Genomic DNA, 21,699 nt, shown 5'->3' with positions numbered 1-21,699 from the left:
TTAATTTTAGTATGTATTTCATTTCACTCAATATATCAAATTATTTTAACATGTAATCAACAAAAAGTTATTGAAATAGTTTACATGTTTTTGTACTAAGTCTTGGAAACCTAGTATTTTTTTACATTTATACGATATCTCAATTTGGACTAGACATATTTCAAGAGTTCAATAGCCCCACATGGCTAGTGGTTACCATATTGGATCACGCGAGTCTACTATACATAATTTGAATGTTAGATTAAATCTCCTGACTGATGAGTAGGCCTTATTGGTGCATGTTTGTGCAGAGCTTTAGGATAAATGTTTTGTTTGCTAATAATCTCAGGTGAACCACTTTTGGCCAGTGGGATCCATGCTTGCATTGCCTCTCTGTTAGAGACAGCGAAACACCAGAAGAATTTAAGTAAGTGGCATAGTAAAACAAATTTGAATGAATGCTGGCAATTTTTAGTTTCTCTTATAGTTTAAACCAAACACTTGAACTAGGTGTCCAGGATGATTTTATTAACTATAAATTAACTATAAACTTTAAGTTGTACTTAAATAGTAAACAGGCAACAGGATAGCAAACCAACCAAACAACTGAAGGCAAATTTTAGAGCCTAGGCCAGAAGGCCTTCGACATTCAAATTTACATTGAAAAGAATTCTCAAGTTCATATAACTTCACAAAGCAGGTTAGATATATGAAAGCCCTTGTACTTTTTACAAGATTAATCAGAAGCTTAAATCCTGATTGCACAGATTGCTAAATTCTGCTTGTATTTTATAAATATATGGGCTTAGCTTGCTGTTCTTGATATAAAGGGAAGTTATCACAACTTCATGCATTTTCTCTGTTCATATTCTGACTCCTCAAACATTAAGGAAGTTACTTCAATGAATTACCTGGAGTATTTTCCTACATCCCAGTTAACATTCATATTTGTACTAACACCAGCTGCTCTCCAACATGAGTCTTTTTTGGGGGCTGAGTATAAACTCACAAGTAAATGGCTGGTTTATTTCTATTCTGTACCATTTGATTGGTATACAAAAACAATGATACTCTTAGTACATATTTTTCCAGGAGTTGTCCATAATTTAACCATTGCATATATTTTCAAACATAAGTAGGTCTCCTTGTCCCCAATTTTAGTGCTCAAATCCACTCTCTAAATTTCTCTATAGAGTTATCTCTTCTAAAGGCAAATTTTACTATGCCACTTTTCCCTTTAAATTCTTCTAGTGTTTCCCTGTCACTAATAGAGTACCAATGCAAGCATGAATCCCTTTGGCCAAAAGTGGTTCACCTGAGATTATTAGTGAACAAAATATTTATCCTAATGCTCTGCACAAATATGCACCAATAAAGCCTACCCACCAGTCAGGAGATTTAATCTAACTCCAGAAACCTGCATTTTCTGACCGAGAGGGAGGATTTGCAATGATGTGGGGTGGGGGGAAGAAGTTTCAATAGTCTGTTCTTATAAAAAACAGAAGTCTGGCGTGCCAGCTTCCATTCCAACACTAAGCAGGAGAATCTGTGCTACAGCATGATGTAGAGGTAATGATGAGGCTCTGGGTTTTTCTCTCACCATTTTCATTTTTTATAAATTTTGGCAGAAGCTAAAATAGGATATGGAGATTTAGTTAATCATAATGAAGTCAGTTGACTAAGTCACGGAAGCATAATGAAGAAATCAAACACTTTTAGGAATCAAAGGGCTCTAACATCAACTTATCATACTCCCACCTCCAATAGCTCACAAGATTGTACTTTCTTAATGACATGACAAGTCATCTGAACCTAAAACCACAGGGAAATTTAAAAAGCACTGGATTCATTTAAGGAAATAAGTGAATTTAAACTAATGGGTACATGTGGATAGAGACTAATTCTATATTCCACGAGAGTAGAATGCTGGAAGATGTATTTTTTAAGAACTCCTCTGGTAATTCCGATATATAGCCATGATTATAGGTGTTCCTCAAGGACCTATGACCTTCCCTCACTACTCTCTCCTTTGGCCATTTCGTGGCTTTTGGCCTTACATATTATCACTAGGAAATCATAAAGTAGTTATGGATTATTACAAGAAAAAAATCATTTTGGAGACAAGTTTGGGAAAAATCAAACAATAGAGAGATAATCTTATTGTAGATCTTCTCAAAGCCATAGGCATACATCTATGATATAGTTGTTTGCTCCAAATTGATCTCCTACCTCCTATATACCACTGCAAAATTATCAGCATAAGGCACAACTCTACTCTTGCCATTCCTCTACTTAACCCCCCTCAATTACCCTTGTATTACAGAACCACACTAAAATTCTCTATCTTAGCATTCAAGGCCTTGTAAGATCCAGCTTGAATCTTTTCAAGTTAATTTTTCCCCTTTTATTAATTGATGAAGAGTATAGACTTTGAAGTCAGCCATATTTGGGTTAAAATTATGTTTTGCCTTGGAAGTAATTTAAATCATGTCTCATTTGCTTATAAATGAAAGATAATACTGCCTTCACCTGAAAAGGCTATTTGGATGATTACATGTTGGTCCTCGTCCTTGTATGTGGAAGAACTTGCTATCACCTACTAAAAACAATAGTTCTCAAATTTCAGTTCACATCAGTATTAGAAGGAATACTTCTCACAAGAGAATGCCTGGGCTACACTTTGAACTTGACTTGGTAGGTCTGTGTGGGCTCTAGAACTACATTGTCCAAAACAGTAGCCAATAGCCACATATGGCTGCTGAGCACTTGAAATATAGCTATTCTGACTGGAGATGTACTATAAAGGTAAAATGCACAGCAGATTTCAAAGACTTAACTATCAAAAGAATAAAGCAAAATCTCCTTAATAATTTTTTTTTATTGATTACATGTTACAATGACATTTTGGATATATTACCTCAAATAAAATATATTATTCACATTAATTTTACCTGTTCCTTTTTATTTTTTAATGTAGGTACTAGAAAATTTAACATGACATACATGGCTTATATTGTATTTCCACGGAACAGCACTGCTATAGAATCTGCATTTTTAACAAGGTCCCCAGATGATTCTGTGCTAGGCATCCTCAGATCACCTTCTGAGAAACAATATGTGAAACTCTAAGCTCTCCAGAAAAAGAACTGACACTTTTATACATATATCTTTTAATCCTCACAGTGCTCTGAACATTGTGGGTAGTTAATTAGATACTGATTGAATTTGAGTGTGCTTTAAATTTTGAGCCACCAAAATTCATCAAAAAACAAAATTTCATTAGAGGTTTGGCTTTTGTTTCTTTTTCCCCCTAGCTCCTAGAGAATTATTTTTGAATTGCATCTGAATGGAGCAAAACACTTCAAATGATAGCTCTGATTTGCTCTCAAATTAATAAAACAAATAGTTTACGTCTAGAAGAATTAGGGTATTTTCCTATGGTTATTTCAACTCCATATAGAAATGGACTATTTGGCTAGATTCCAAAATTGTTGAATATTATCATATTCAAGTTCTTCATTTCAAACTAGTGATTAATACTAAAGCAGGAACATACACTAATTTTCATAACTCAGTAATTTAGCCAGATGAGAAAAAAAGAGACATCTTTTAGAAACGGGGGTCTCTACACAGGTACAAATGAGGTGAAGATGGCTGTGCGCCCTGAAAGGAGAGAGAGAGAGAAAACTAATGCTTTCTAAAGCTAATATTGGGATACAGAATAATGTTGACCTTAACGACTGTGAAAAGAAAACAGCCATGACATTAGAAATAATTTTTAAAGATCAGCTGGTAATTTTCAGCAAAGATTTTTCCACTTACCTCATTGCCACATTGCTGCCATCAATAACTATTGGTCTCAGATTTTCACCGTCGTCTGTTACAATCTCTTGCATTGGAGATTCAGACCGCTGAGATTCCAGGGAAGATGTTTCCCGCATTATACTGTTAATGGTACTAACTGTTTGATCAGCCTCGCTTTTATTTCCAAGTTTGACAAGTTCTCCCAAAATATCATTGATTAAAGCATCTGTACCAAGTTTGTTTAGCACAAGCTGAACCTGTTCTTCAGAATAACCTAACTTAAGTGCAAACTCCAGTTTCGTTTGGTATTCTCGTACCACATCAGGGGGTTTCTTCCCTTCCTTGGATGTAGTCTGGGACTCTTCGGGTTTAAAGTCTTGCAAAATTTCATTGCGCTTGAGTATGTGAGGCTCTAAACAGGGAGACCTACATAGTTGTCTGTGAGTCTTGGTTAATGAGCATGGCTCTACTGAAATGCTACTCAATTGTTCTGACTCATGATCAGAATTTGTGCTTTCTTCAGAGTCACCAGAGCTTGCATTCTCTTCAGACACCTCTTTTTCATCCTTCCCAGCATTAACTGTATCCATTGTTGGTTTATCTACCGTTGACCAAGGTACAGCTGCACTTAACTGTGGGTCAGTGTTCTCCACATACAGGTGGCTGAGGTCGTGCCCCAGGTGATCCTTCAAGCCCATGAAGCTGTTAAGTGTACTTGACTCCACTTTGTTGTTTTTTCTGTACTCCTGAATGCAAAGCACCCCGTATTCCTAGAGAAAAATGTAAAATATTTACAATTTCATATTTATGGTCAGATTTGTCTCAACAGAGAAGTCAGAAAAGAATTACTAAACTATTGAATACCTACTTTGTATTTTATCTACATCTTCTCCTCCCTCACAACACCCTTGCCAAGATAGTATCATGCCCCATTTTGCAGATGAAGAAGTTACGAATTAGAAAGGCCATGTAATTGCTCCAAGGCAACAAAGCAAATAAGTAGCAGAACTGGATTTTTTAACCTAGTTTCCTGACTCCAAAACCCATGCTTTTCCCACTAAATCATGCTTCTTCTCAACCTCGATGGAAGAGATATTTCTACTTTTAGAAAGATTTATAATTCTAGTGTGATACATAGAGTATTATCAAACAACATGTTTTAGATATTCCATGACAAGTTATTTGTATTTTGTATAATAGAATTCATAAAAATCTGTAAAAATTATTTTAAAGAGAAAGCCATGTAGAAAGAAAAGGAAAACACTATCATACTTAAAAAACTGTTATTAATTTGGATGTTTAACAACAATCTAAAGAAGTTTCAAAAAGAATGTAGATACTGCAATGAAAGAGCACATATTCTAAAATGGCTAGCAAGGGATTAAATAATTACAAAATAAATTAAATTTCACTTAGAGATGAATAAAGTTTTGCCATAATAAACATGATTTCGTGACTATGGAACATGGTAACATGATATAATTTTTAACGTTATGTTACCCTTATTAAGCACCAGGGACACTATAGTCTATTTCAATCCAGGAAAAAAATAAAAGTTGTTTTATTCTATGTGCATTTATGGAAAGCAGAGAAATTTAATATATCACATAAAATTAGCAGTAAATAATTAAGTACATTAAATAAATAATGTTATTTCAGTTTCCTGAATTTTATGTCAGAAAATATTTGTCTTACATCAGATTAATTAGCCATTAATTTGCATTTGGTTAAAAAGTCATTTTTTATCCTATTTTCTACCATAGGAATACTTCTACTGTTTAAATGCTTTTACTGTTTTACTATTTTTTCTTAAAGTATATTGGAAATAATTGTTCTTTCCCTACTAGGGACAGGATAGAAAAATAAGGCTATTTTCTCTTGTGCTTCATTATAAGGACTATATCCACATCAGTGGTTTACTTATTAAGGCAAATCCAGCGTTCTACCGAGGTATAACATTAGTAAGCCAGTGGTAGCTGAATTTGAGACTGTCATAAAACACTTATTGAAATAACCTTAGGAAAAAAAGTGGGAAAATATTTTATTCTAAAGCTCTTCAACATCATATTTACACTAAAAAAGAGCTATTATAAAAATGTTAAAAGAAAATGCTAAGTGATTTTATGAGAAGTCACAAATTTGAAAGCATACCTGGTAAACTTACTAGAGTCAAGTATTTCAACATAATGAAATAAATTTCGTTAACTACGGTAAATACTAGAGAGGAGAACATGAAATCTCTAGCTTGATAATACACTTAAAATTCCTTCTGTGTAGAACTCCTACACACTTCTATAGGAGTTTCTTCAGGAGGTTGTTCCCTGAGAAGACAGACAACTTTAATATCATTGTTCTATTAATAATATAGCATTCATTAGTTTTAAAGAAACATCAAACTCTCCTAGCTCCTGATTGCACAACTGATAAAAAAGAAATATCCCTTAGGAGAGCTCTATATTCATCTGCTTCACTATGAAGCTGTATACATTTCGATTTTTTACCTATTCATATGATATGCATGAGACCAATTACTGAGAATTGAAGGGATTTTGAAAGCAAATCTGTACACCCTGTGATTTATTAACTACTGTAATATACTAACACCATAAGGCAAGTAACAAATCACAACAGCATCCTAATAAAGGGATACAGTTAAAAGAAAAATCCACACTGTGGCCTTCGTAGAGCTCCCACCAAAAGTATCTTAAACAAGGAAAACCTATTGGAAGCTGGGCTGCCTGGCAACCAGAAGCTGGTTGCTAAGCTGCACTCCTTTAACATGCCATCATGAATGCTAGCACAGTGAAAGAATAATTTGGTATGAACAAAAGCCTATAAAAGAGACTGGGACTTAAGTGCGTCTGGTTTACCCTCCGAGAACAATGCAGCTGCCAAACCAATCTGGAAGCTCCGACATCATTGTTCTGTAAACCCCACAATCTGCTCTGACTGCAGGAAGTACGTTTAATGGGCAACATTTTTGATCTCCCCTGAAAAGTTTGGGTTTTGCATAAGTGCTGTTGTGAGATAATTCTTCAAGATAATGATTTGCTGACCAAATCTCTGAACTGAACTAGGAAATATTATTTTAATATTGAGCAGTAGTGGATTTTTTTTGTTTTTTTTGTTTTTTAACTATATCAGGATGAATACTTCGAAAAATACAGTCAGAAGGGAACATTAGAATGAAATGTTTTGCTCTTAAAGGATAAGTGAAATTATTCTTAATTTTTATGTTTTTCAAAGAAACAAAACCAGACACTGTAAAGTTTTTAAACTGAAAATTAATCACTCTAAGAAACTATTTAAATATTTCTATATCTTCAATCTAATATTTTAAAAAAGTGTTGATGACATTACCTAGGTCTGCTCTACTATATAATTTGATATGGCTATAATGATAAGAGGGAGAAAAAAATGGGATTATCAGTTGTTTGCTTTTTATATTAAACTACACAAAACTCCCTCCACTAAATACCAATGTATTTAGTGAATGCCACACACCTTTAACTTGTGATAATTTATGTAATTTGCACATAATATTTAAATAAAAGGTTTACAATAATTAGGTTGATTTTTATGCTAAGGGTAAATGTAAGCTTGACCTACTTTTTAAAAATTAACATTCAGTCTTGTTAGGCAAAATAATTTTTTTTTTAAAGTATTCTGGTTGAATTTTTTGCATACTGACAGGCATCTCTTCATCTCCTAGATTTCAATGGTTAGTGCAGAGAAAGTTATCCAATGTCATCTTGTACTAAACAAGCAGTTAAATGATTTTTAGTTCCTGTAAAGCAAGAGATTAAATAAGAAACAGTACAAATAAGGACAAGTGAGTAAAATTTCTAGGCCTATAAGCCACATATATATTCTCTATCACCTAATACAAATTTGAAATAACCTGATTTGTATTGATGTAAATCGTAAAGATTCAGTTTTTAAAACTTTAATTTTTAGAATGCTTCCTTACCCATTTGTAATTAGTAAAGGATTGCCCTGACTTTACATAGCACTTAAAAACAACCCAGAATTTGGCAAAATCTTGAAATCATCAATAAAAAGTTAAATGCTAAAGATTTAAAAACATAAAATATTTTCATAGACTGCAGTATTTGTTCATGTAATATGTAAAACTCACAAGGAATTATTATGAGAAATAAATTATTATGAGAAACTTCAGAAAAAGAATGGTATATAATCTTTATTTTTGTTCAGCACCTTCAAAACGATCCACATAATTTTTAAGAAGACAGAAACAACACCAGTCACACAACAAAATGTACTCTTACATGTAAGGTAGAAAATACTTTTCTCATTTTTAAACCACTTATTAGACTTTTAAGTTTTGCATTTACTCAAATGCAAACTTATATAAATCATCTTAAATTTAAATCAACTAAATATTAAACAAGGGTAATTTTCCTCATTTCACAAAGAAGCAGCGTAGTCAGTTTCACAAAGTAGGTCAGTTTATATTCCCACAGTTATCAAAAAATTCCAAGAAATACAGCTTCACTTTTAAACTTTAGATCAGGGATCCACTATAAGTGGCCTTTACATATCATACTCTTGAACACAGAAGGTATTGGGAAAAAATATAATGATCTAAAAATAGCCTTCTAAAATTACAGATCTATAGATTCCCTCCAGATACTATACTGGAAAGTCAATTTTTCTTGCTAAGAGCAAGCTAAAAATTAAATAATATTATTTGTTGAAAAAAGAACTAAATCTTCATGTTCATTTTGTAGATGATGATGAAGTGTAACTAATTCTTTCAATTGCCAAAAGAAACTTTATATTAGCTGAATGCAGGTTTATGATGTAATAGCTATTCACTAGAAATTTATCACATACACTAAAATTCTTCCATTTAGTGAAGAGATTTTCTGAAAGTTCTCATTAGATAACTTGGATTATCAAGTTATCTTGATATCTTCATATCAAATGATGTAAATTTTTTTTTTATATTCTAGAGAGCCACCTATTAATCAGGAATATTATACCATAAACTTGTTAAACCAATTTATTTGTTTGTAAAGTTACAATGCCATAAAAGTGGGTTCTGGTTGCTATCCAAATGGTAATACTATGAGAACAATGAAGATAAAATAATGAATATGTAATAAATACCGACTGCTGTAGTCTCTGTGTATTTAATTACCATTGTATTTGAGTGAGTGCTGTTGTCTGCATCCCTCTAGCTAACAAAGGAAGGATGTCCCTTTGAACAGATTGGTTAATGCTCTGGGGCAACAGATGTCTACTGGAACTGCAGGAGACCAGCAACTGGTGGCCTGCCCATCTTCTGAAAACTTTCAATAGACTTATGCATATGTTCACACAATAGGGCATGTGGTAGAAATGAAAACCTCTTTTTAACCCTTTATGCTCTTTCTTTCCCTCCCAACTGATAGATGTAAGTCTTTGTCTCTTCCCTTCCCCATTACAGAACTCTTGAAAGCAATAGTTCTTGCAATGACATCTTCAGTCTAATATCTGAAACTAATGCAAAGGAAAAAACAGGAGGGAGAAAAGAAATTAGAAACTGTACATGAATATTCAAATTGCTGACAAAGCAACTGAATGCTTAATCACCATCTACCTATAGCTGAAACATCTACCTATATCAATCAATCTCCTCTAGCTAGACTTTTAAGACAATGGAAAAATCTATATTAAATTTTACCATCATTTTAACAGCACCTAGATATGAAAGTGACATCTTAAGAAACTTGAATTTGACAAGAAGATAAAATCTAAATCACTGTTTATTAAAATATCAGAATTTTTTTATAACTTGTCCTTAAGCTCCAAATGATTACATGCCATGCTTAATGCCTTACAAATGTTCTTGAAGCTATACGTAATTATTTATGTAACTCCAGAATACAAAAATGTAAAAATCTGCTTCACAGACATATTTACAGAAAGAATTATATTTTCTGGTAGGTTGGCACTATGTAATAATTTGTAGGCTTTCATTTGAGGTGCTTTCTATCTTTTACAGAGTTCAAATTCATACTCTGAATATTTAGCAAAGTTTAACTTCCAAGGCATTAAGTAGCACAGATACTCACGTTAGCAGGAAAATACAAAGACATTGGTTTCTGTAGCAGCTTCACAGTAAACTCCTTAACACAATTTTAGCTGCAGACTTCCAGGCAGGCACGAAGAACAATGAATGGTTGAACAGATGGAATAGCAATGTCTTTGCTTAACCTATTACCGAGTGGAATAACAGCCAATCATAGGCCAGAAAGCTCACAATTAGTTGGCCAGGCAGATGCAAGACAACCTCAGCACCCTGCGTCAGGTTCCTAGGTTTCTAAGATAAGCAAGTTGATGTCATTCTCTGGGTCTGCCCCGGGCAGCATGTGTATTAACGAGGGGTGTGCAGCAACAATAGGCCATACAAAGCTGACTAGTAGGCAGCTGCTCCATGAGAGCAGAGTCATTAGGGAGCAGGCTGCCAACAAGAAACACCTGGCTTGGGCAGACTTCAGCTTTTCCTCCTTGTTTTTAATGCATGAAACAAAGAAACCAATTATATTTTAAAGCAGTAAAAGTTGCATGTTTCCAAAAAGTTGAGGCTATACTCTAATCTATTAGCTTTTTGTTTTTATTAAATAAAGAAAATGGGGTGTGTCAAAGTTGCAATTAACTATTGCAGCAATTCCTTTCTTTAATAAATGAGTTGCTGGTGAAATGAGATAGAAGGTTATAGTAAAACTATTTCCCTGGAAATAGTAGAAAATCTGTATTTTTAAGTGCTAATTTGTTGCAAGATAATAAAACTAAAAAAAAAGATGATGAAAATAAGATTGCAAAAGAAAAAGGTTTAAGGGCTTATAAATAGAATTGAATTTAAAAAGTAAGTTAACGAAAAGTGAAACTTAGTTAAAAGTTTGGTCCAACTTTATGCCAAATGAGTCATCTAAACTGTGCAATTAGACAAAACTATTTAACTTCAACCTAAAATCATCAGAATAGCCTTACGTATGTCAAATAGCAGTGTAAAATTCTTTTAGTATGAGATACTAGTTAACCATGTAACTAAACAGAAGCAAAGTCTTTTATTATGTTTTAACATACAACATTTTATACCTGTTAAAAGTATTTGTATTTCATGAAATTTATAAGATGTAATACAAATTTCAGTTCAGGAACAAGTTAACATTATAAGGAAATATTGTGATATTTTTGAAGGATATAAAGTATACAAAAATAAGTGCCCTTGTTGAGGAAGCTTGTTAACGTTGATTTATTTCAAAGTTTCAGATTACACGATTTATAATATAATACTATGGACTACTTGCTTTTGTGGGCTAAGTTATACCTTGAGTGGCCTCTGATTATGATAAAAATGCAATCAAAATGTAAACACTATACAGTGTTGTAAGGTTATTTCCATACTAAAGAAAAAGGAAATCTATAGCTGTCCTGTTTACTTATGTGATGTAGAACACACACATACACACACCCACACACACATTCCCTTTTCATTCCAGTGCAAATTAAAAGAGGGAAGGCAAAGAGCTGCTCTTAACATACAATTTTCTGATATAGGCTGATTTATATGCAGAGCCTAGACTTTTTTGTTACATGATCATGAACTCTAAAGATATAAAACTTAAAGCACCCCACACAATCTAAATCAATCTCTTTTTCATACACAAATACAGAGGCTACACACAATTAGGATCATTTGTGAATACTTAGAAAAAAGTAACACTGATTTGGGACTCCTGGCCCTGTCCTCATTGTGCCCACTCAAATGCAAATGAGATCTCCTCTATTTACAAAATAAGAGGAAGATCCATTCTATATAGTTAGGAGTTTTTTAGTTATTGCACTAAAAACATTCCTTATGCCTATTAAACACCTAAAAATTTCTGTTTCCAGAAAGAAAATTAAAATTGAAAGTATGTCATTATAGATCACCATTTGTTTATAGAAGTTTTTCCTCAAAAGAGCTTAATATCTTATTGAAGTATGCTATTCTAAAAATGTGAGAAAACTTAAAAATCTGTGAAAATGTTTTTGAGCTAAATATAATTACTAGGTTCTGAATGTCAAACTAATTTCTAAAGTAAGAACCGTTCTTTTTCTGCCAAGGATTACAGTAATGTTACTGAAATAGTTAAGGCTATGGTCTAATTTCATAAACCCATTAAAAATCAAGAAAAAGCATCTCTACCAGTATAGTTTATCGTAAATCACAATGTGAATTACACAGAATTCAAATTTCTCATCTTGGGTGAGCAAATGGATGTCACAGAAATGAAGAAAGTTAGAATTTATTTTTTTTTTTTTATTTCTGGCGGTGGTAGTGGTAGTTCTTTTTGAAATCTCATGAGTAAAAAAGGTATCAATCCTGAAAAGAATAAGAGAGAAATCAAGGCCACTGCTATGGCTAGTAAATATAATTCTAGTAAAACCGAGTTTGATTAAATATGATAAAAATGAAAAACATAACATACATCCAAACAAAGTAGTTACAACTAAAACCTAATAAAACTTAATAGCTATGCACTGATTGAAGAGACAGTGAGGTCAGTATTTATGAATTCATATTAAAACTTTTTCTTTTTTATATAAAAAGGAAACTACTTAGTATGAGTAAATAGTCTTCCCTTTTCCCTTGGGTTTTCTTCCTTCTCTTTATCCTTTGCTACTATAGTTACTACTTTATAGCTTTAATTCAGAAGGAGGAGGAATCTTCTCACTAATGCCTGCCACTGTGAACACAAAGAATGAGAGGAAACTACCCAAGAGCTCAGCAGGAAGCCTGATCTCTAGCACTGGATTAAGCTTTTTTGCAAACAGCAAATAAAGGCAGTGATCTGAAAAAGCTAATCAGATCCTGCTGTGGTATTTAGAGTATCTCGGTTGCTAGTATTGGATAATGCTAAGCACATTAAAACATCTGTAAGTGAAAAGACACCCCAGTCTGGCTTTCTTAGTCACATGGCCCGAGTCCACTTCCCACTGCAGGGCAAATACAAACAGCTGTACTGGGCTCAGTGTGGGTCATTGCAATAAATGACTAAGCACAGTGCACACTTAAGACAGACAGAAAAGACAGCGTAGTTTTAGAAGTACTATACTAAAATCTGTCAATGCCAAGGGTGAGTCTAACATTTGGAACTTCAAACATTTGAAAGAGACTTGTACGTTTTCTGAGACATGAATGTGAAAAAAGTGGGCTTTGATGCTGGGGAGTTTTAGAATTAATGCCCTTTGCCAGTGATGATCCAAGCCAACTTCCTGGTACCTTTCTCTTAATATGGACTTGCTCCCCTTTAATATATAATCTCTTCTGATCCTAACAATAATAAGATGGAAGTAAGATTATTGTCAGATTTCCCCAATTGTTCCCAAAAGGTTGAAAGGTTAAAATTTTAACCAAAGACTGTTGTTATTTTTGAGAGTTAAAAAAAAAAAAAGAACCAATCATCCCACAAAAAAAGCTAATTCATACACATAGTGTAAAAGAATGGAGCAAAAGCAATCAGGCATTAGCTCTAATATCTGAGAGTTATTATAGTTGTTAGGAAGGCCATGAAATCTTTCATATATAAAACTACTCTTCTTAGTGCTATTTAAAAAGTATTAAAGACTAACTTTAAACCACAAAACAATGCTAAGAATATTGCCTCTGTGAATTAAAGACAAATAAATTGCTGTAGATCTCCACAGTATCAGTTAAAAGGAAGTCACAGGGCATCAAAAACCTGATAAACATCATCTCTAACATGCCAAATTCCAGAATGTCCTGTATGAAGAATTAGACATTCTTCTAATTCCTTTCTGCCAGTGAAAACCATGCCATTTTTCAGGGAAGAGGCAGACCCTGAAAGTCCCAACATTAGCCCATATTTGGAATTACTGAATATAATCCACCCAAAGTACATTCTAGAAAAACGTACCTTTACATTTAACATTAACTGTAAAAGAGATTGTCACCATAACTAAGATCACATATTTAAAATAAATCATCAAATATGATATTATATAAACTAAAGCTTATGAACTGAAGTATTAATATCAGGTAGAAAAAAGTATGCTAATAACTGAGAATAAGGAAGACAACAAAAAAATCAATGAAAGTGACACTACTGGAACATGCAGGGCAAATGAAAAAAGCTCAAACACATTTTCTGCTCACACTTCCTCCAATGACATGGCCATCTCTGCCATTTCTCACTGTTAACATTAAACATAGTAGTGGAAATGGGGCTGAGGGGAAGGAGGATAAAATTATCACCCGTAGCCATAAACTATTAGTATTTTAATAGTAAGACAGCAAACTACTTTTCCTATCCATACAAAGAAATAAATTGTATCAGAAATCATTTTTTAGTGGAAATCATATTTGTTCCTAAAAGAACACCAAGCAATTACCAATATGTAAATAAAAGTTAAAAGGGAAAAAGAGACGAGGTGCAGTGCTCACGCCTGTAATCCCAGCACTTTTCGAGGCCGAAGTGGGAGTATTGCTTGAGGCTAGTAGTTTAAGACCAGCTTGGGCAAAATAGTAAGATCCTGTCTTTACAAAAAATTTAAAAATTAGCTGGGCATGGTGGTGCACGCCTGTAGTCCCAACTACTGGGGAGACTGAGGTAGGAAGATCTCATGAGCCCAGGAGTTCAAGGGTGCAGTGAGCTGTGATTGTGCCAATGCATTCTAGCCTGGGTGACAGGGCAAAACCCCATCTCTTAAAAAAAAAAAAAATTAAAAAATAAAGAGAAGATGAATACTATATAATGGATGCATATCAATCTAACCCTTTATTAGCAATAAAAATGGACTTTTAAAAAAGAGCTTGGGAAATTTACTGGAAGAACAATGGAGGAGCTCACAGGATCAAAGGAAGGAAGAAGTTAACACTCAAGCCTTTGGAAGGTCACAGACTAAGACTGACCCAGGGTTTCAGTGGCAGAGCTTCTAGACTATCTCCATCTGATGACTCAGCACTATCTGTTCTCTGACCTTATGGTCTCAATTCAAGGTTCAAATTCCTGAAACAGAAAATCTGATCAGCAGTTTAGGTCATGTACTCACCCCTTTGCCCAATTACTGTGGCCAGATGTATGTGGGGCCATGATTGGCAGCTCTACCAGAACCATGAGGAGATGTTTGGGGGACTCCTTAAGAGGGGGTGACAGTAAAAAATAGAGGGGGAGAAAATGCTAGGTGGACAGAACATCAGATACCCACTCCAGAAGGGCATTAAATACATTAGAGGGAGATTCTATATGGTTCCCATAAAGTTCATCAAAACAACTTTTAAAAACAAAGAATCTGGAAATAGTGAAGAAATAAACTTTTAAAAGGTGAGCAAAACAAAATTAAGAATTATAACATTAAATCAAAAGGAAAACCTATGTTTCTGATTCATTTTTCACATGTATGAAAAGGAAATAAATTTATATTACTCTTGGAGAACACATGCATTGCTTGGCTTCGGTTTTCACATCTATGAACTATATTGTATCTCATTCCCAGTTTCCCTTAAAGGACGCTATCATTGTTCCAACAGGGCATTCTTGAAACGTCACAGTCATCTTTTTCTATTTCTCAATTGCTTCATTCATTTAAAACATCCTCAAGATCCAGTTAATCAATTCCTGATTATTTTTCTCTTCTCAACTTTCTCATTCTCAGGGCCATGAGCATTCCTTAGGCTACGCACTCATTCCCTTAGGCTTAGATGACTTTTGTTTCTTAATTTATCTCCTTCCTTGAATACCCCCTAGGTACCTCCCTGCCAAAGTCATTTTCAATGACATCACTCTTATGCTAAAAACAACAACAACAACAACTACTCAGCTGCAAATCATAAGTCTCTGGTCCTCTGCTTTGTTTTCAGGGCTTTGTCTACAACCTGGGCCTCCTCTGGCTTTGTGATCTGATTTCCCATTTCACTTAAGGTGAAGGGGCAGCAAAAGTGAGATCACAGATGCTGAAATACTTGTCTTTTCAACTTAAGTGCTGTCTTGCACTGCCTCACCTACCCAGATCACAGCTGTCATTCTTAGCCCAGCTCAAAGCTTCTTTTTTCCATAATATTAATACCTTATTGGACAAGTAAAGTTTTTACTGATTTCCAACTCCTTTGAATTTATATAACATGAATAGTCTGTACTGCACAATTGAGCACTTATTATGAACCAGGATGTAAGCTTCTTGAGAGTAGAACCATTCACTCTTGCATAATTCACATGGTACAACCTATACTGCATGCATCTGTGTGTTTATTCTAGAAGATCCTCCAGTGAGAAATATGACCAGTAAAAAAAACAAGCCCCTGCAAATTTGAATGCAGGCATTTATATGAACAAAAATGCTGCTCTGCTAGTCTTTATTTCCCTGTGTGACAGGATGAATTTATCAAAGAGCCGTGAGCTAGAGGCAAGATTCCTGTAGTCCTGGTACATTCAAGGAAGCTCTAGCCTCACAGTGATGACAGGTCTTTTCCTGCAGTCTCCTCTGGATTAACTTCAACTAGAGCTACATCCACTGGAGTACCACTGCAGCCTCTGCCTCCCCACCTGAGGAAGACTTATCTGATGGACAAGTGTATGAAGAGGACTTGTATAAGCAAAGTCCAGCCCCTCCCACTGCATGTTTCTCTTTCAGACCTGCCCACAAGCAGAGAGCACTTGGTTGCTTTGCTCTCTGGCATGGCCTGAGGCTGGATGGCTAAATCTTTCTCATTCTGGAGTTCCGTGTTACTAAGCCCTTTATGTCGTTCTCTTAAGTAATGTTCTCTCCAATAGTTCTATGGATAAAAAGAGTTGCTATTTTGATCTCCACCTGCCTGGCTCCTTTGTCTATTTCTCAACTGGTTCAGAACTGAGGCAGGAAAAAGACCCTTCAAACCCTAACAATACTCAACAATAAATACAGTTTTTTTTACAAAGAACTATCAAGAAAAATAAGAGATAATACAGACTACATAAATTAACTCTACTCACATCACTTTTATAATATATATGAAGCGATAAAGTTAAAAAAAAAGAAGAAAAAGATTTCAGTAACAAAGAAGGAAGATAATGCTCCTCAAAGTCAAAATTCTTAAGGTTTATAAAAATCTTTCAGTATCAAGTCATTAAGAGTAGATAATCCTCATTCTATTTAGGGTTCAGAGACAAACACAAAATAAATCCACAAAAACTACATTCCTTTCCAGTGGTCTAAAAACAAAGAAACTCTTCTACATTCATTTTAAATGACAATATAACCCATATCCTGAGACTTCACTCAACTATTTTCTAGTGATTAGTCTCCCATTTAGTGTTGCGTTTTTTTAAAAAAAATTTATTAGGCAAGTAAGTCTTTAAAAAGATGATCTTCAATTCCTACAAAACCTGTAAATACTCCAGGAATGAGAAATTCTGGAAAAGTTCAGGGCATACAAATGACAACCAAAATGCTGATGCAATAGGTTTCTAAAGCAGCTAATGTATGGGAAAGTGGGGGAGAGAAAACTCATGAGAAAAACAGGACATGCAGTATTCCTTAGCCACAGTTTCACTTTCTGCAGTTTCAGTTACTCGTGGTAAATTTGGTCTGAAAATATTAAATGGAAAAGCCATTCTGTGTAACATGATGAAATCTTGCACCGGCCCACTCTGTCATGCCGGGGATGTGAATTATCCCTTTGTCCAGCATATCTGTGCTGTAAAACTATACTTACCTGTTAATCACTCAGTAGCCAACTCAGTTATCAGATGAAAAACATAGTACAGATACTCCTAAACTTATGATGCAGTTATGTCCTGATAAACTCATCTTTAGATAAAAATGTCACAAAATGCATTTAATACACCTCAGAATACCACTTACATTAGCCCATATTTGAGTAAAATCATCTAATACAAAGCCTGCTTTATAATAAAATGTTGACTATCTCATGCAAAATTGAAAACCGTGCTCAAAGTGAAAAACGGAATAGTTGTATGGATACTTGAAGTACAGTTCCCACTGAATTCATAACACTTTCACACCCCCATAGTGTCGAAAAATCATAAGTCAAATCATCCTAAGTTAGGGATCACTTGTACATACAGGGTTTAGTACTATCCATGATTCCAGGCATTCATTGGGGGTCTTAGAACGTAACCTCGGAGGATAAGGGAGGACCAGTGTATATGATTTTAAAAGAAGAAAGCACATGATATCATCCATGTTAACAAAACAAACTCATAGTAAGTATAACAAAAATGATGAGGAAAGGTGACCAAAAATGTGAAATCTTTTATATAAAATAAAATGTATATATAAGACATTCTTGGAATTATAAAATAACTGATAGTAGTTAAATGACACTGTATCACTTATAGTAATGATAATACTTACAACACCATCATCAAAGCCTGGTTAGAACTCATCCCCTCTCTCCTTCTGAGCCACTCTGACGTTCCTCATGTAGCATGTGCTGCTCATTTGCACACATCACAGCCTTAGGCTGCTGTACCAAATGAGGATACATGCATGTCTTGTTCTTCTTTAAATGTTAAATAATTTACTTAGGCAATTAATTCAAAACTGCTTGACCCAAAGCATTTTTAAAAAGCGAAATTGACAGACAGGTTACAAAGAATAATTGCATCAGAATTAAAAGAAGCCTCCATCATTAGGTCTGTCTGTTCTTATACTCTAAGAGAGAATAAACAGTATATCGAATGATTGTAAGGGAACTCGGGAAAAAATAAACATTCCAGCAAATAATCCAAAAGGAACTACAAACCACTATGACCCAATAAAAGTACTTTGTTAATTTTAAGTTTGATCTAAATAGAAATTCTTATTAAGAATCTACATAAAAAATAGTTCCTTCTATATTAATTCTTGTAAGATGAGAAAATGAAAAGTTTATGTAAATACTTCCAATGGCCTCATACTACTAATTTTAAGTCACTGTATACTACTGATTTTAGGTAAGTGTTCTGGTATACAAGAAACTGAAAAATACTGAGGCTAAAAAAAAAAAAAAAAAAAAAATGGCTGTTTTAGAAAACATTCAGTGAAATCAACACAAAAGTTTATAACAAAATTTTTCTTTAGCATTCTATTCATATCAAAAGGTGATGTAATATTTTAGACATTAAATTAAGAATTCTGAGCCTTTAGGACAAGATTCTTTCTAAATACAAATCATCATATACTATAATAAGTTAAATCTAGACTATGAATCATCCTGAACAGCTGCCAATGCAATTCGATTGTTAACTCTAACAGGGCAGGGACTCTTGTGTTGTTTTCAGAAGTAGCTACACCATGTAGCAGAGTGCCTGGCCCACAGTAGGTGCTGAATAAAAATGTGCTAAATAAATGATAGCATTTCAGTACCTGGACCAAAATCTTTGTTCCAGATTTATCTGCTTACTTTCCTCATATAACCTATACTCTAGCCAAATGCAAATATTTAAAGCAGCAGTTTCTCTCAATTTTGGTTGTACATTAAAATCATCACAAGAGATTTAAAATATACTGAAGCTGGGGTCCCAGCCCTAGAGATTTTAATTTTATGGTCTGGGTGAAGCCTGGACATAGGCTTTTTAAAAGCTCCCTGGGTGATTCTCAGGTATAGCCAAGTTTGAGAACACTGACTTAAGAGTTTCTTCCAAAATACTTTTCTCCACAGTTTCATGTGTTAAAATCCTACCCATTACTATTGAAGATTCAGCTAAATAACCAACACTGCCACGAAACGATTCCTGGAACACCATTAAATTCACCTTTGAATTATTTGAGTTTTGCACAGGGCCTGGCATATGGCTAAGGCTTGATAAATGTTTAAGTGGTACATAATTTTGGCAGCATGGCACATAGTAGAAACTCAATAAACACTTATTGAAAGAATGAAGTGCAGTTGATCCTCATTATTCATGGATTCTGAATTTGCAGATTTGCCTACTCACTAAATTTTATTTGTAATCCCCAAATTAATATTGGTAGCACTTCTAAGGTCATTCCTTGGACATGGGCAGAGTAGAGAAATATTTGAGTTGCCCAAGGCACACGTTCAGCAGACATTAAACAAGGTGAAGCTCTGCCTTGGTGTTTCAGCTTTCTGTAAAAAAAGTGTCCTTTTTTTGTGGTCTATTTAGTGCTATGTTTTCCCCATTTTCATGCTTTTTCACTGGTGAATTTATTGTTTAAAATGCCCAAGTATAGCTGAAATGCTGGCTAGTGTTCCTAAGAGCAAGAAAGCAAGATGCCTTATGGAGAAAATATGAGTGTTAGATAAGCTTTGTTCAGGTATGAGTTATAGTGCTGTTGGCCATCACTTCAATGTTAATGAAGGTGTCTTTTTTTTTGAAGGTGTCTTTAAATAGAAACACACATAAAATAAGATTATATATTGGTGGGTTGATGAAAATGTTGTGACCAGAGGCTTGCAGAAACCTAACCCTGTATGTATTTCCTCTAGGAGCAATGGGTCAGTATTCACTAACTCATTGTCATGGCAACTTTATAGAATATAGCTACAATGAATAACAAGAATGAACTGAAATTTCTCCCTCTCTTCAGAGCTCTTGCAGACCTTATCTCTAATTTTTAATTGCAGTTTCATCAGCAAATTGGCACCTCCTAGGTGCCAGGTACTGCGAATACAGCAAAAACAAAACAAGTCCCCTTCTCTCACCAAGGTTATGGTGTAGTGTGTGGCAGGGCAGGGGAGAGAATGTAAATAATAAATACATGTTAGGTGACGGTAAGTAACTTTGAATCAGGGAAGGCTTCTCTGATAAGGTGATATTTGTGCAGATATCCAAACAAAGTGAAAGGAACTGTGTAACAGGGCTATGGTCTCAATGTTGTTGTCCCTGCAAAATTCATGTACTGGAAGCTAACATCCAATGTGATAGTATTAGGAGGCGGGGCCTTTGGGAAGTGATTAAGTCATAAGAACTCCACCCTCATGAATGGGATCAGTGCCCTTATAAAAGAGGGTCAAGTGAGCTCCCTTATGCCACTTCTACTATATGACGATGCAGCAACAAGGCACCATTAGTGAGGAATGGTCCTTCACCAAACATTGAGGTTGCTGGCACCTTGATCTTGGACTTCCCTGCCTCCAGAACTGTGAGCAATGAATTTCTATTATTTATAAACTGCCCAGTCTAAGGTATTTAAGACAAACAGGTAACAAAGGCTTGAGATGAGAGTACATCATCTCATGGAACAGCAAGGTGGCCAGTCTGAGTGGCAGCAAGTGAGCAAGGGTAGGAGTCAGAAGGTGAGGCCAGAAAGCTAAGGTCAAGGGAAGCCAGATCATGTATAGCACTGAAGGGCAATGCTTCTCAAACCTAAGCTGTGTTTGAATCATATGAAAGTCTTGAAGGTTCTAAATTCAGGATGTCTAGGGTGAAGTCTGAGATCCCATATTCTAATAATTTCATAGGTGATGCTGTTGCTGTTGGCCCATGGACTCCACTTTAAGTAGCAAGGTTTTAGGTCACAGTAAGGAATTGGCTTTTATTCTGAGATGGGAAAGCAACAGAACAGTTTTGAAGGGAGGAGTGATGATCCTATTTTACACTAATGTCTTATAAACTTGGGCTTATTTCTACACTCCCAACTGTGTTCCACTGATCTTTTTCTATTTCTGTGCCTATACTACATATTAACAACTGTAGATTTATAATCTATTGGGTACTCAGCATGTGCAAGTCTTCTGTCATTACATTTTTTCACCTCGTTTTTATATTTTTATCCCAGCTATTTTTGCACATACATGCTTCCAGATACACTTCAGAGTTGTTTTGACAAGTTTGAATCAAAAGGCTGTTGAGAGTTTGATGGAGATTGTGCTGCAATAATAGTTGCTTAAAAAGCACTGCTGAGGCTGGGCGCGGTGGCTCACGCCTGTAATCCTAACACTCTGTAGGCCGAGGCAGG

General features: G+C 34.7%; 1 protein-coding gene across 2 annotated transcripts in view; it reads right to left on the bottom strand.

Moving 5' to 3' along the window:
• Positions 1-21,699, bottom strand: part of ZC3H12C (zinc finger CCCH-type containing 12C) — a 73,520-nt gene that overhangs the window by 21,475 nt on the left and 30,346 nt on the right. The window contains exons 1-2 of one of the 2 annotated variants that reach the window (XM_012659173.1): positions 9,864-9,965; positions 3,802-4,553 (exon numbers count right to left, since the gene is read on the bottom strand). In XM_012659173.1, coding sequence (XP_012514627.1) covers positions 3,802-4,553; positions 9,864-9,887 — 776 coding nt within the window. In that variant the 5' untranslated portion in view covers positions 9,888-9,965. Of the gene's footprint in view, positions 1-3,801; positions 4,554-9,863; positions 9,966-21,699 lie in introns of those variants that run through there. The other variant, XM_012659174.1, reaches the window with a different exon arrangement.

The sequence above is a fragment of the Propithecus coquereli genome, unplaced genomic scaffold, assembly GCF_000956105.1.
Source record: "Propithecus coquereli isolate 6110/MARCELLA unplaced genomic scaffold, Pcoq_1.0 Scaffold6, whole genome shotgun sequence".
Classification (NCBI taxonomy): Eukaryota; Metazoa; Chordata; class Mammalia; order Primates; family Indriidae; genus Propithecus; species Propithecus coquereli.
The sequence above is the reverse complement of the archived record's forward strand: the minus strand, read 5'-3'. Positions and strand labels throughout refer to the sequence as shown.